We start from the raw sequence: 12,075 nt of genomic DNA on the forward strand, positions 1-12,075 counted from the left end.
CCCTCTCCTGCACGGCCTGCTCGCGCTCCTTCTCCGCCTCCTCCCGCAGCTTGGCGGCTGTCTGCGCGGTCCACTCCGCCGCCTCCGCCCGCCGGGACAGCTCGTCCGCCCGCCACTGGGCCTGCTCCGTCTCCGTCTGAAGGGTTTTCACCTGGACGCGCAGCTCTTTCAGCGTCTGCAGCAGGAACAAGCCATGGTTAAACTGTTCTTACTGGCGGTTAATCTGTCCTTACTGGCGGTTAAACTGTCCTTACTGGTGGTTAAACTGTTCTTACTGGCGGTTAATCTGTCCTTACTGGCGGTTAAAGTGTCCTTACTGGTGGTTAAACTGTCCTTACTGGTGGTTAAACTGTCCTTACTGGTGGTTAAACTGTCCTTACTGGTGGTTAAACTGTTCTTACTGGTGGTTAAACTGTCCTTACTGGCGGTTAAAGTGTCCTTACTGGTGGTTAAACTGTCCTTACTGGTGGTTAAAGTGTCCTTACTGGTGGTTAAACTGTCCTTACTGGTGGTTAAACTGTCCTTACTGGTGGTTAAACTGTCCTTACTGGTGGTTAAACTGTCCTTACTGGCGGTTAAAGTGTCCTTACTGGTGGTTAAACTGTCCTTACTGGTGGTTAAACTGTCCTTACTGGCGGTTAAACTGTCCTTACTGGTGGTTAAACTGTTCTTACTGGTGGTTAAACTGTCCTTACTGGCGGTTAAACTGTCCTTACTGGTGGTTAAACTGTCCTTACTGGTGGTTAAACTGTCCTTACTGGTGGTTAAACTGTCCTTACTGGTGGTTAAACTGTCCTTACTGGCGGTTAAAGTGTCCTTACTGGTGGTTAAACTGTCCTTACTGGTGGTTAAACTGTCCTTACTGGCGGTTAAACTGTCCTTACTGGTGGTTAAACTGTTCTTACTGGTGGTTAAACTGTCCTTACTGGCGGTTAAAGTGTCCTTACTGGTGGTTAAACTGTCCTTACTGGTGGTTAAACTGTCCTTACTGGTGGTTAAACTGTCCTTACTGGTGGTTAAACTGTCCTTACTGGTGGTTAAACTGTCCTTACTGGTGGTTAAACTGTCCATTTTTGCGGGTTAACCGTCCTTTCACGCAACCCTCCAGCTTATATCAATGACTTGAACGGTCGGTCGGTCACTCCTAACCTTTGCGCATGTAACCCCCGTTATCGGTCACTCCCAACCTTTGCGCATATAACCCCGTTATCGGTCACTCCCAACCTTTGCGCATATAACCCCCGTTATCGGTCACTCCCAACCTTTGCGCATATAACCCCCGTTATCGGTCACTCCCAACCTTTGCGCATATAACCCCCGTTATCGGTCACCCCCAACCTTTGCGCATATAACCCCCGTTATCGGTCACCCCCAACCTTTGCGCATATAACCCCCGTTATCGGTCACCCCTAACCTTTGCGCATATAACCCCCGTTATCGGTCACCCCCAACCTTTGCGCATATAACCCCCGTTATCGGTCACCCCCAACCTTTGCGCATATAACCCCCGTTATCGGTCACTCCCAACCTTTGCGCATATAACCCCGTTATCTAATCTAACCAGTGAAGATGCTGCTGGCCCTGCTGTACTCTACTATTAGTTCTCGAAAGAAAACGAATCCGATGATGATAGTTTATGAACCCATGCTATGCTGTGGGCACTCTTGTTAGACCGCCCGTAGGTTATGTAGCCGATCTGGGCCCTGGCCGGGCTCTGAAGTCTAGCTAGGGGGACACCGACTATGTTTTTCGCACTGTGATTCCGCCTGAAATGGCAAAAAAGTAGCCGTATACCGACAAAGTCACAACACTCAATTCCTTAACTTATACGCGACGGAAATTATGATAAGCTAACAAGAATAAAATTGGGATTCTCGGAAAGTAGTCGGAAATTAATATGTCCTTCCCGCTTTGTGTGATCGGTTACGTTCCAGATCGCGTTTTTGGCCCCTTACCTGATAATAAGTGAGTTTGATGTTCGGCTTCTCGGCCTTACCTGATAATAAGTGAGTTTGATGTTCGGCTTCTCGGCCTTACCTGATAATAAGTGAGTTTGATGTTTGGCTTCTCGGCCTTACCTGATAATAATTGAGTTTGATGTTCGGCTTCTCGGCCTTACCTGATAATAAGTCAGTTTGATGTTCGGCTTCTCGTCCTCCAGAAGTTGAGAAAGATCCGCGTTTCTTTTCTGCACCTCCTGCAACTCCTTCACCTTCCGCGACAGTTCCGTCTGCAGCTGGTTCACCTGTCAGGTAACGTTATATACGTGTAAGTTAACAAACTAACAAACTTACCAATCAACAAACAAACAAACAAACAAACGAATGGACAGTTCCGTCTGCAGCTGGTTCACCTGTCAGGTAACGTTATATAGATGTCAACAGACGAGATAACAATCTAACAAACTAACCAAACAAGAAACAAACAAACAGCAAAATGGATAGTGAAGGACTAGGAAGATCGTAACTTATAGCTACTGGAATCTGCAACGCGTGGTAAAAAACGTAGTTTTGTATTGCCTTAAAGTTTGCTTAATGGTTTTCTCATACTTGTACTACTTGTTTTTGCTCTGCAGTTTGTGTTTAATGTTTTGGTGGCGACATAAGATAAGGCCCGGGCTTGAGTCGGTCGTCATTATGTGTTAGTGTTATTAGTAGACTGGTTTCTTTCCACACACACAAGGCGGGTAAAAGCTGTTGGTAGCCCGAAGGGCTAAATTGCACAGCTTTGTCATCACGTCACATCGACACACATTGTTATAGAGAATCACACTTGTATATACAGAATTCTATAAAAAGCATTAATAAAAACATATGAGTTAATATAACCAACTTTTTTTTCATTTAAGGATAGATCTTAATTTTTACGCAAACCCGTAAGATTCCACTGGTTTGAGGCCAGATGATATAAATAACAAATTACATAAAATCAATATAACATAAAGATAGACCTAAGACTTTAAACTCGGAATTGCAGAGGCTAGGGACAAGTCAAATTTGTATTAGATTAGGATGTCTGTAGCTGGCAGTGACACCTCTCACTGCCAGAAGAGGATTGGGAGTCCACTGGCGTAAAACTCCCATGAGTACTATGGAAGCACAACAGTATCAGCAAAGAGTGATGGGCGGGAGTCTTGGTCCCTCCAGGAGATTGAATCCTGCCCGAATGGCTCCTGGAGAAGAGGGGGATGCTGTGGTATCCACCCAAGGACAGGGGATGATGTGGTGGACCAAAGGGAGAAGCCCGACAGAATCAACCTACGTTCAAACATAAGAGCTGCAACATGGAATATGCGCACACTGTACAAAGCAGGGATGCTGGACAACGTCACCAGGGAAATGGTAAGGTGCAACATCAGTGTCCTAGGTGTTGCTGAAACCCATTGGACTGGTACAGGATACTTCACCACAACAGGAGGGGGACTTGTTGTCTACTCAGGAGGGGACATCCATAGGATAGGCGGTTTTGCTGTCTAAAGCTGCTGCCAGGAGCATGTTGGCCTACAAAGCAGTAAGCGACAGACTCCTCTACGTGCGCATCATGGTCTCTCCCTTCAACTTATCATGGCCTCTCCCTTCAACACTGTACAAGTGTATGCTCCCACTGCAGACGCCCCGGACGAAGAAATAGAAGCATTCTATGACCAGTTACAACAGATATTGCTAGAATGTCCAAGCCAGGACATGGTGATGGCAGCAGGGGACTTCAACGCCAAAGTAGGAGCTGGCAGAGACGAGAGAGAGGTGTGTGGTCCTTTTGGCCTAGAAACAGCTAATGAACGTGGAGAGCGTCTAGTGGAATTCTGTCAGGACAACGGTATGTACATCACAAACACTGGTTTCAAGCACCACGCAAGAAGGCGCTACACCTGGCAGGCACCTGGGGGAAGGTACAGGAATCAAATGGACTACATCCTTATCAATAGTAGATGGAGAAAGTGTGTCATAAACAGTCGATCCTACCCTGGACTGGACTGCGGATCTGACCACAATGCTGTAATTGCAACCCTGAGGCTCCGGATCAAGCGGAATGCCCAGAGGAACAGGAGGAACCAACTGAATCTTGCCGCCCTAGAGATACCTGCAGTGCGGGAAAAGTACAAGATTGAAGCCAACAACAGGTTTGAAGCACTGAACCCGCTGGAAGAAGAAAGCACACCGGACAAGTTCTGTACAGCATTCAACGAAGTAATAAAATCCACAGCAGCAAAGACCGGCCCTCGTTAAAGCACCCAGAAGAGCTAATCACCCTTGGATAAGACAAAGTAAACTGGACCTTATGGATAGAAGGCGGGACCTGAAAACACAGCGCAACACCACAGATAAAGGTGACCTTCACTACAGGGAGCTGGATAGACAAATCCAGAGGGAAGCAAGGAACGACAAGGCAAAGTGCCAATTTAGAACAGGGCCTACAAGGCAACAACACCTTAGGGAAGTCTTACTCCACAATCAAGAAACTGCGGCGAGGTTTTCAACCCAGACAAAGGAAAATTAAAGCAGAAGACAACCGCATGCTGACCAACCTACAGAGATGGATGGAAGATGGAAGGAGCACTGCGAGAAGTTGTACAGTGACAATTTAGATGTTGGAGACAACCAGATGAACAACACGTCAGGGGAAGAAGGGAGCTTGCCCGCTAGTGACACCTTCCCGGAAATACTGGAGTCAGAGGTTGATGAAGCGATCCAACGACTACCAAAGAACAAGGCAGCAGGTGCAGATAACATCCCCGCAGAGCTACTGAAGACTGGTAACCCAACAACATCAAAGCTACTGTGTAAACTCTGCAACAAGATCGTCAGCACTGGGCAATGGTCATCTGGCTGGGTGAAGTCTATCTTCATCATCATCCCCAAGGTACCCGGTATCATTGACTGCTCGGAGCACCGCACTATAGCCCTAATATCCCATGTCAGCAAGGTCATTCTCCGAATCCTCCTACGGCGTATGGAGCGAGTGGCAGAGCAGGAGTTTGCAGAGGCCTAGGAGCAGATGGGTTTTAGGAAAAGAGTGGGCACAAGGGACCAGATCTTCAACATAAGGGGACTGATGGAAAAGGTAAGGGAAAGTAATGTGCAGCTCTTTATGGCCTTTATCGACTACAAGAAAGCCTTCGACTCAGTTGGACGTTAAACACTATGGAAGGTGATGGAAACTATGGGAGTCTCAAGGCACTTGGTTCAGTTGTTACGCAACTTGTACAGGGATCAGCAAGCAGCAGTGAGAGTAGAAGAGGACCTTACAGAGTGGTTCAAGGTCAGAAAGGGTGTGAGGCAAGGCTGCTTGCTGCCGCCGATGTGTTTCAACTTCTACCCAGAGGCTGTAATGAGTGAATCTGTGGAGGGACAGCCCACGATTGGTGTTAACATTGGTGGCAGGACCATCAACAACCTCCGCTTCGCCGATGACATAGCGTTGATAGCTACCTCACCGGAAGGACTCCAGGAACTGCTGGATTCCACAGACAACACCTCCAGTGAGTACCAACTAGAAATTAGCACCAAATGACCAAAGTGATGGCCGTAACCAAGTAACCTACCCGAGTCACAGCCACTACGAGGAGAAAACCTACAACAGGTCCCAAGATTTAAGTTCCTGGGTTCCACATTGGAACAAACAGCCGGCTGTAGCCACGAGATCAGCATACGCCTAGGAACAGCTCGTGTTGTCCTCCGAAGCCTGGATGTTATCTGGAAAGACAGGGCCCTCAAGGATAGCCACTAAACTGAAAGTGCAGAGGACTCTTGTCTGGCCTGTGGTAACCTACGGCTGTGAGGCACGGACCTTACACGCCAGTGACATCCGCAGGATTCAAGCCCTGGAGATGAAATGCTACAGGAAGATTCTGCGTATCAGCTGGACTGAACACCGCACAAACGACTCTTTGTTAGAAGACCTGGGAGTGGATAAAGCACTGATTAACATCATAAAAAGGCGGAAACTCCTATACTTTGGGCATGTCACAAGAGCAGGCAACATCACCACACACATACTTCAAGGAACGATCGATGGTAGGAGGAGCCATGGGAGGCCAAGACGGAGGTGGGGGGACGACATCCGTGACTGCACTCACAGAGCCCGAGACTGGAGGAAGTGGAGGAAGCTGCTACTGGCCGCTACCATAGTCCCCGACCCTCAGGCATGAGGATGGGACTATAGGTAAGGTAAGGTAAGGTAGGCTGTCTGTAAGGGGGAGCGTAGTGTTAGTGTTAGTGTTAGGGTGAAAAATGAGATGTTCAGAAAAATGCAGGATCTGGTATTTGGGAACCGTCCTTTTCTGCCCCACTTTGATATTGAGATACCGTTCTGTATATATTCAGAAGCATTCTATACAGCAAGTTCAGCCGTACAGACGAATTGAACTGAATATCATCATCTGTGCCTTGAACAGGTGAGTTTGTTCCATACCTTCATCTGTGCCTTGAACAGGTTAGTTTGTTCCCTACCTTCATCTGTGCCTTGAACAGGTGAGTTTGTTCCCTCGCCTTCATCTGTGCCTTGAACAGGTGAGTTTGCGCCCTACCTTCATCTGTTCTTGAACAGGTGAGTTTGTTCCCTACCTTTATCTGTGCCTTGAACAGGTGAGTTTGTTCCTTACCTTCATCTGTGCCTTGAACAGGTTAGTTTGTTCCCTACCTTCATCTGTGCCTTGAACAGGTTAGTTTGTTCCCTACCTTCATCTGTGCCTTGAACAGGTGAGTTTGTTCCCTACCTTCATCTGTGCCTTGAACAGGTTAGTTTGCTCTCTACCTTTATCTGTGCCTTGAACAGGTGAGTTTGTTCCCTACCTTCATCTGTGCCTTGAACAGGTTGGTTTGCTCCCTACCTTCATCTGTTAGTTTGCTCCCTACCTTCATCTGTGCCTTGAACAGGTTAGTTTGTTCCTTCATCTGTGCCTTGAACAGGTTAGTTTGCTCCCTACCTTCATCTGAGCCTTGAACAGGTTAGTTTGTTCCTTCATCTGTGCCTTGAACAGGTTAGTTTGTTCCCTACCTTCATCTGTGCCTTGAACAGGTGAGTTTGCTCCCTACCTTCATCTGTGCCTTGAACAGGTTAGTTTGTTCCCTACCTTCATCTGTGCCTTGAACAGGTTGGTTTGTTCCCTACCTTCATCTGTGCCTTGAACAGGTTAGTTCGCTCCCTACCTTCATCTGTGCCTTGATCAGGTGAGTTTGCTCCCTACCTTCATCTGTGCCTTGATCAGGTGAGTTTGCTCCCTACCTTCATCTGTGCCTTGAACAGGTTAGTTTGTTCCCTACCTTCATCTGTGCCTTGAACAGGTTAGTATGCTCCCTCGCCTTCATCTGTGCCTTGAACAGGTTAGTTTGCTCCCTACCTTCATCTGTGCCTTGAACAGGTTAGTATGCTCCCTCGCCTTCATCTGTGCCTTGAACAGGTTAGTTTGTTCCCTACCTTCATCTGTGCCTTGAACAGGTTAGTATGCTCCCTCGCCTTCATCTGTGCCTTGAACAGGTGAGTTTGTTCCCTACCTTCATCTGGGCCTTGAACAGGTTAGTTTGTTCCCTACCTTCATCTGTGCCTTGAACAGGTTAGTTTGCTCCCTACCTTCATCTGTGCCTTGAACAGGTGAGTTTGTTCCCTACCTTCATCTGAGCCTTGAACAGGTTAGTTTGTTCCCTACCTTCATCTGTACCTTGAACAGGTTAGTTTGTTCCCTACCTTCATCTGTGCCTTGATCAGGTGAGTTTGCTCCCTACCTTCATCTGTGCCTTGAACAGGTTAGTTTGTTCCCTACCTTCATCTGTGCCTTGAACAGGTTAGTATGCTCCCTCGCCTTCATCTGTGCCTTGAACAGGTTAGTTTGCTCCCTACCTTCATCTGTGCCTTGAACAGGTTAGTTTGTTCCCTACCTTCATCTGTGCCTTGAACAGGTTAGTTTGTTCCCTACCTTCATCTGTGCCTTGAACAGGTTAGTTTGTTCCCTACCTTCATCTGTGCCTTGAACAGGTTAGTTTGTTCCCTACCTTCATCTGTGCCTTGAACAGGTTAGTATGCTCCCTCGCCTTCATCTGTGCCTTGAACAGGTTAGTTTGCTCCCTACCTTCATCTGTGCCTTGAACAGGTTAGTTTGTTCCCTACCTTCATCTGTGCCTTGAACAGGTTGGTTTGTTCCCTACCTTCATCTGTGCCTTGAACAGGTGAGTTTGTTCCCTCGCCTTCATCTGTGCCTTGAACAGGTTAGTTTGTTCCCTACCTTCATCTGTGCCTTGAACAGGTTAGTTTGCTCCCTACCTTCATCTGTGCCTTGAACAGGTGAGTTTGTTCCCTACCTTCATCTGAGCCTTGAACAGGTTAGTTTGTTCCCTACCTTCATCTGTGCCTTGAACAGGTTAGTTTGCTCCCTACCTTCATCTGTGCCTTGAACAGGTGAGTTTGTTCCCTACCTTCATCTGAGCCTTGAACAGGTTAGTTTGTTCCCTACCTTCATCTGTACCTTGAACAGGTTAGTTTGTTCCCTACCTTCATCTGTGCCTTGATCAGGTGAGTTTGCTCCCTACCTTCATCTGTGCCTTGAACAGGTTAGTTTGTTCCCTACCTTCATCTGTGCCTTGAACAGGTTAGTATGCTCCCTCGCCTTCATCTGTGCCTTGAACAGGTTAGTTTGCTCCCTACCTTCATCTGTGCCTTGAACAGGTTAGTTTGTTCCCTACCTTCATCTGTGCCTTGAACAGGTTAGTTTGTTCCCTACCTTCATCTGTGCCTTGAACAGGTTAGTTTGTTCCCTACCTTCATCTGAGCCTTGAACAGGTTAGTTTGTTCCCTACCTTCATCTGTGCCTTGAACAGGTTAGTATGCTCCCTCGCCTTCATCTGTGCCTTGAACAGGTTAGTTTGCTCCCTACCTTCATCTGTGCCTTGAACAGGTTAGTTTGTTCCCTACCTTCATCTGTGCCTTGAACAGGTTGGTTTGTTCCCTACCTTCATCTGTGCCTTGAACAGGTGAGTTTGTTCCCTCGCCTTCATCTGTGCCTTGAACAGGTTAGTTTGTTCCCTACCTTCATCTGTGCCTTGAACAGGTTAGTTTGCTCCCTACCTTCATCTGTGCCTTGAACAGGTGAGTTTGTTCCCTACCTTCATCTGAGCCTTGAACAGGTTAGTTTGTTCCCTACCTTCATCTGTACCTTGAACAGGTTAGTTTGTTCCCTACCTTCATCTGAGCCTTGAACAGGTGAGTTTGTTCCCTACCTTCATCTGAGCCTTGAACAGGTTAGTTTGTTCCCTACCTTCATCTGTACCTTGAACAGGTTAGTTTGTTCCCTACCTTCATCTGTGCCTTGAACAGGTGAGTTTGTTCCCTACCTTCATCTGAGCCTTGAACAGGTTAGTTTGTTCCCTACCTTCATCTGTACCTTGAACAGGTTAGTTTGTTCCCTACCTTCATCTGAGCCTTGAACAGGTTAGTTTGTTCCCTACCTTCATCTGTACCTTGAACAGGTTAGTTTGTTCCCTACCTTCATCTGTGCCTTGAACAGGTTAGTTTGTTCCCTACCTTCATCTGTACCTTGAACAGGTTAGTTTGTTCCCTACCTTCATCTGTGCCTTGAACAGGTTAGTTTGTTCCCTACCTTCATCTGTGCCTTGAACAGGTTAGTTTGTTCCCTACCTTCATCTGTGCCTTGAACAGGTTAGTTTGTTCCCTACCTTCATCTGTACCTTGAACAGTTTAGTTTGCTCCCTACCTTCATCTGTGCCTTGAACAGGTGAGTTTGTTCCCTACCTTCATCTGAGCCTTGAACAGGTTAGTTTGTTCCCTACCTTCATCTGTGCCTTGAACAGGTTAGTTTGTTCCCTACCTTCATCTGTGCCTTGAACAGGTTAGATTGTTCCCTACCTTCATCTGAGCCTTGAACAGGTGAGTTTGTTTCCAACCTTCATCTGAGCCTTGAACAGGTTAGATTGTTCCCTACCTTCATCTGTACCTTGAACAGGTTAGTTTGTTCCCTACCTTCATCTGTGCCTTGAACAGGTTGGTTTGTTCCCTACCTTCATCTGTGCCTTGAACAGGTGAGTTTGTTCCCTACCTTCATCTGTGCCTTGAACAGGTGAGTTTGTTCCCTCGCCTTCATCTGTGCCTTGAACAGGTTAGTTTGTTCCCTACCTTCATCTGTGCCTTGAACAGGTTGGTTTGTTCCCTACCTTCATCTGTGCCTTGAACAGGTGAGTTTGTTCCCTACCTTCATCTGAGCCTTGAACAGGTGAGTTTGTTTCCAACCTTCATCTGAGCCTTGAACAGGTTAGATTGTTCCCTACCTTCATCTGTACCTTGAACAGGTTAGTTTGCTCCCTACCTCCATCTGTGCCTTGAACAGGTTAGTTTGTTCCCTACCTTCATCTGTGCCTTGAACAGGTTGGTTTGTTCCCTACCTTCATCTGTGCCTTGAACAGGTTGGTTTGTTCCCTACCTTCATCTGTACCTTGAACAGGTTAGTTTGTTTCCAACCTTCATCTGTGCCTTGAACAGGTTAGTTTGCTCCCTACCTTCATCTGTGCCTTGAACAGGTGAGTTTGTTCCCTCGCCTTCATCTGTGCCTTGAACAGGTTAGTTTGCTCCCTACCTTCATCTGTGCCTTGAACAGGTGAGTTTGCTCCCTACCTTCATCTGAGCCTTGAACAGGTTAGTTTGTTCCCTACCTTCATCTGTACCTTGAACAGGTTAGTTTGCTCCCTACCTTCATCTGTACCTTGAACAGGTTAGTTTGCTCCCTACCTTCATCTGTGCCTTGAACAGGTGAGTTTGTTCCCTACCTTCATCTGAGCCTTGAACAGGTTAGTTTGTTCCCTACCTTCATCTGTGCCTTGAACAGGTGAGTTTGTTCCCTCGCCTTCATCTGTGCCTTGAACAGGTTAGTTTGCTCCCTACCTTCATCTGTGCCTTGAACAGGTGAGTTTGCTCCCTACCTTCATCTGAGCCTTGAACAGGTTAGTTTGTTCCCTACCTTCATCTGTACCTTGAACAGGTTAGTTTGCTCCCTACCTTCATCTGTACCTTGAACAGGTTAGTTTGCTCCCTACCTTCATCTGTGCCTTGAACAGGTGAGTTTGTTCCCTACCTTCATCTGAGCCTTGAACAGGTTAGTTTGTTCCCTACCTTCATCTGTGCCTTGAACAGGTTAGTTTGTTCCCTACCTTCATCTGAGCCTTGAACAGGTTAGTTTGTTCCCTACCTTCATCTGTACCTTGAACAGGTTAGTTTGTTCCCTACCTTCATCTGTGCCTTGAACAGGTTGGTTTGTTCCCTACCTTCATCTGTGCCTTGAACAGGTTAGTTTGTTCCCTACCTTCATCTGTGCCTTGAACAGGTTAGTTTGCTCCCTACCTTCATCTGTGCCTTGAACAGGTGAGTTTGTTCCCTACCTTCATCTGTGCCTTGAACAGGTTAGTTTGTTCCCTACCTTCATCTGTACCTTGAACAGGTTAGTTTGTTCCCTACCTTCATCTGTGCCTTGAACAGGTTAGTTTGCTCCCTACCTTCATCTGTGCCTTGAACAGGTTAGTTTGTTCCCTACCTTCATCTGTGCCTTGAACAGGTGAGTTTGTTCCCTACCTTCATCTGAGCCTTGAACAGGTTGGTTGGTTCCCTACCTTCATCTGTACCTTGAACAGGTTAGTTTGTTCCCTACCTTCATCTGTGCCTTGAACAGGTTAGTTTGCTCCCTACCTTCATCTGTGCCTTGAACAGGTTAGTTTGTTCCCTACCTTCATCTGTGCCTTGAACAGGTTAGTTTGCTCCCTACCTTCATCTGTGCCTTGAACAGGTTAGTTTGTTCCCTACCTTCATCTGTGCCTTGAACAGGTTAGTTCGCTCCCTCGCCTTCATCTGTGCCTTGAACAGGTGAGTTTGTTCCCTACCTTCATCTGTGCCTTGAACAGGTTAGTTTGTTCCCTACCTTCATCTGTGCCTTGAACAGGTTGGTTTGCTCCCTACCTTCATCTGTGCCTTGAACAGGTTAGTTTGTTCCCTCGCCTTCATCTGTGCCTTGAACAGGTGAGTTTGTTCCCTACCTTCATCTGTGCCTTGAACAGGTTAGTTTGTTCCCTACCTTCATCTGTG

At 47.0% G+C, this 12,075-nt stretch overlaps 2 protein-coding genes across 2 annotated transcripts; both read left to right on the forward strand.

Annotated features, from left to right (window-relative positions):
* The first annotated feature begins 3,563 nt into the window (after positions 1 to 3,563).
* On the forward strand, positions 3,564 to 4,226 carry LOC136427089 (craniofacial development protein 2-like). Its single transcript, XM_066415808.1, has one exon. The coding sequence runs from the start codon at positions 3,564 to 3,566 to the stop codon at positions 4,224 to 4,226; it is 663 nt and encodes a 220-aa protein (XP_066271905.1).
* A 307-nt stretch (positions 4,227 to 4,533) lies between these two features.
* LOC136427090 (uncharacterized) lies at positions 4,534 to 4,989 on the forward strand. The gene has a single exon (XM_066415809.1). It carries the CDS (start codon positions 4,534 to 4,536, stop codon positions 4,987 to 4,989), a length of 456 nt encoding a protein of 151 aa, XP_066271906.1.
* The last annotated feature ends 7,086 nt before the right edge of the window (positions 4,990 to 12,075 follow it).

The sequence above is a fragment of the Branchiostoma lanceolatum genome, chromosome 2, assembly GCF_035083965.1.
Source record: "Branchiostoma lanceolatum isolate klBraLanc5 chromosome 2, klBraLanc5.hap2, whole genome shotgun sequence".
Lineage (NCBI taxonomy): Eukaryota > Metazoa > Chordata > Leptocardii > Amphioxiformes > Branchiostomatidae > Branchiostoma > Branchiostoma lanceolatum.

Excerpts from the sequence above, each read along its gene's own strand:
- LOC136427090 (XM_066415809.1), top strand. The coding sequence starts at position 4,534 with ATGGATGGAAGATGGAAGGAGCACTGCGAGAAGTTGTACAGTGACAAT.
- LOC136427089 (XM_066415808.1), top strand. The coding sequence starts at position 3,564 with ATGGCCTCTCCCTTCAACACTGTACAAGTGTATGCTCCCACTGCAGAC.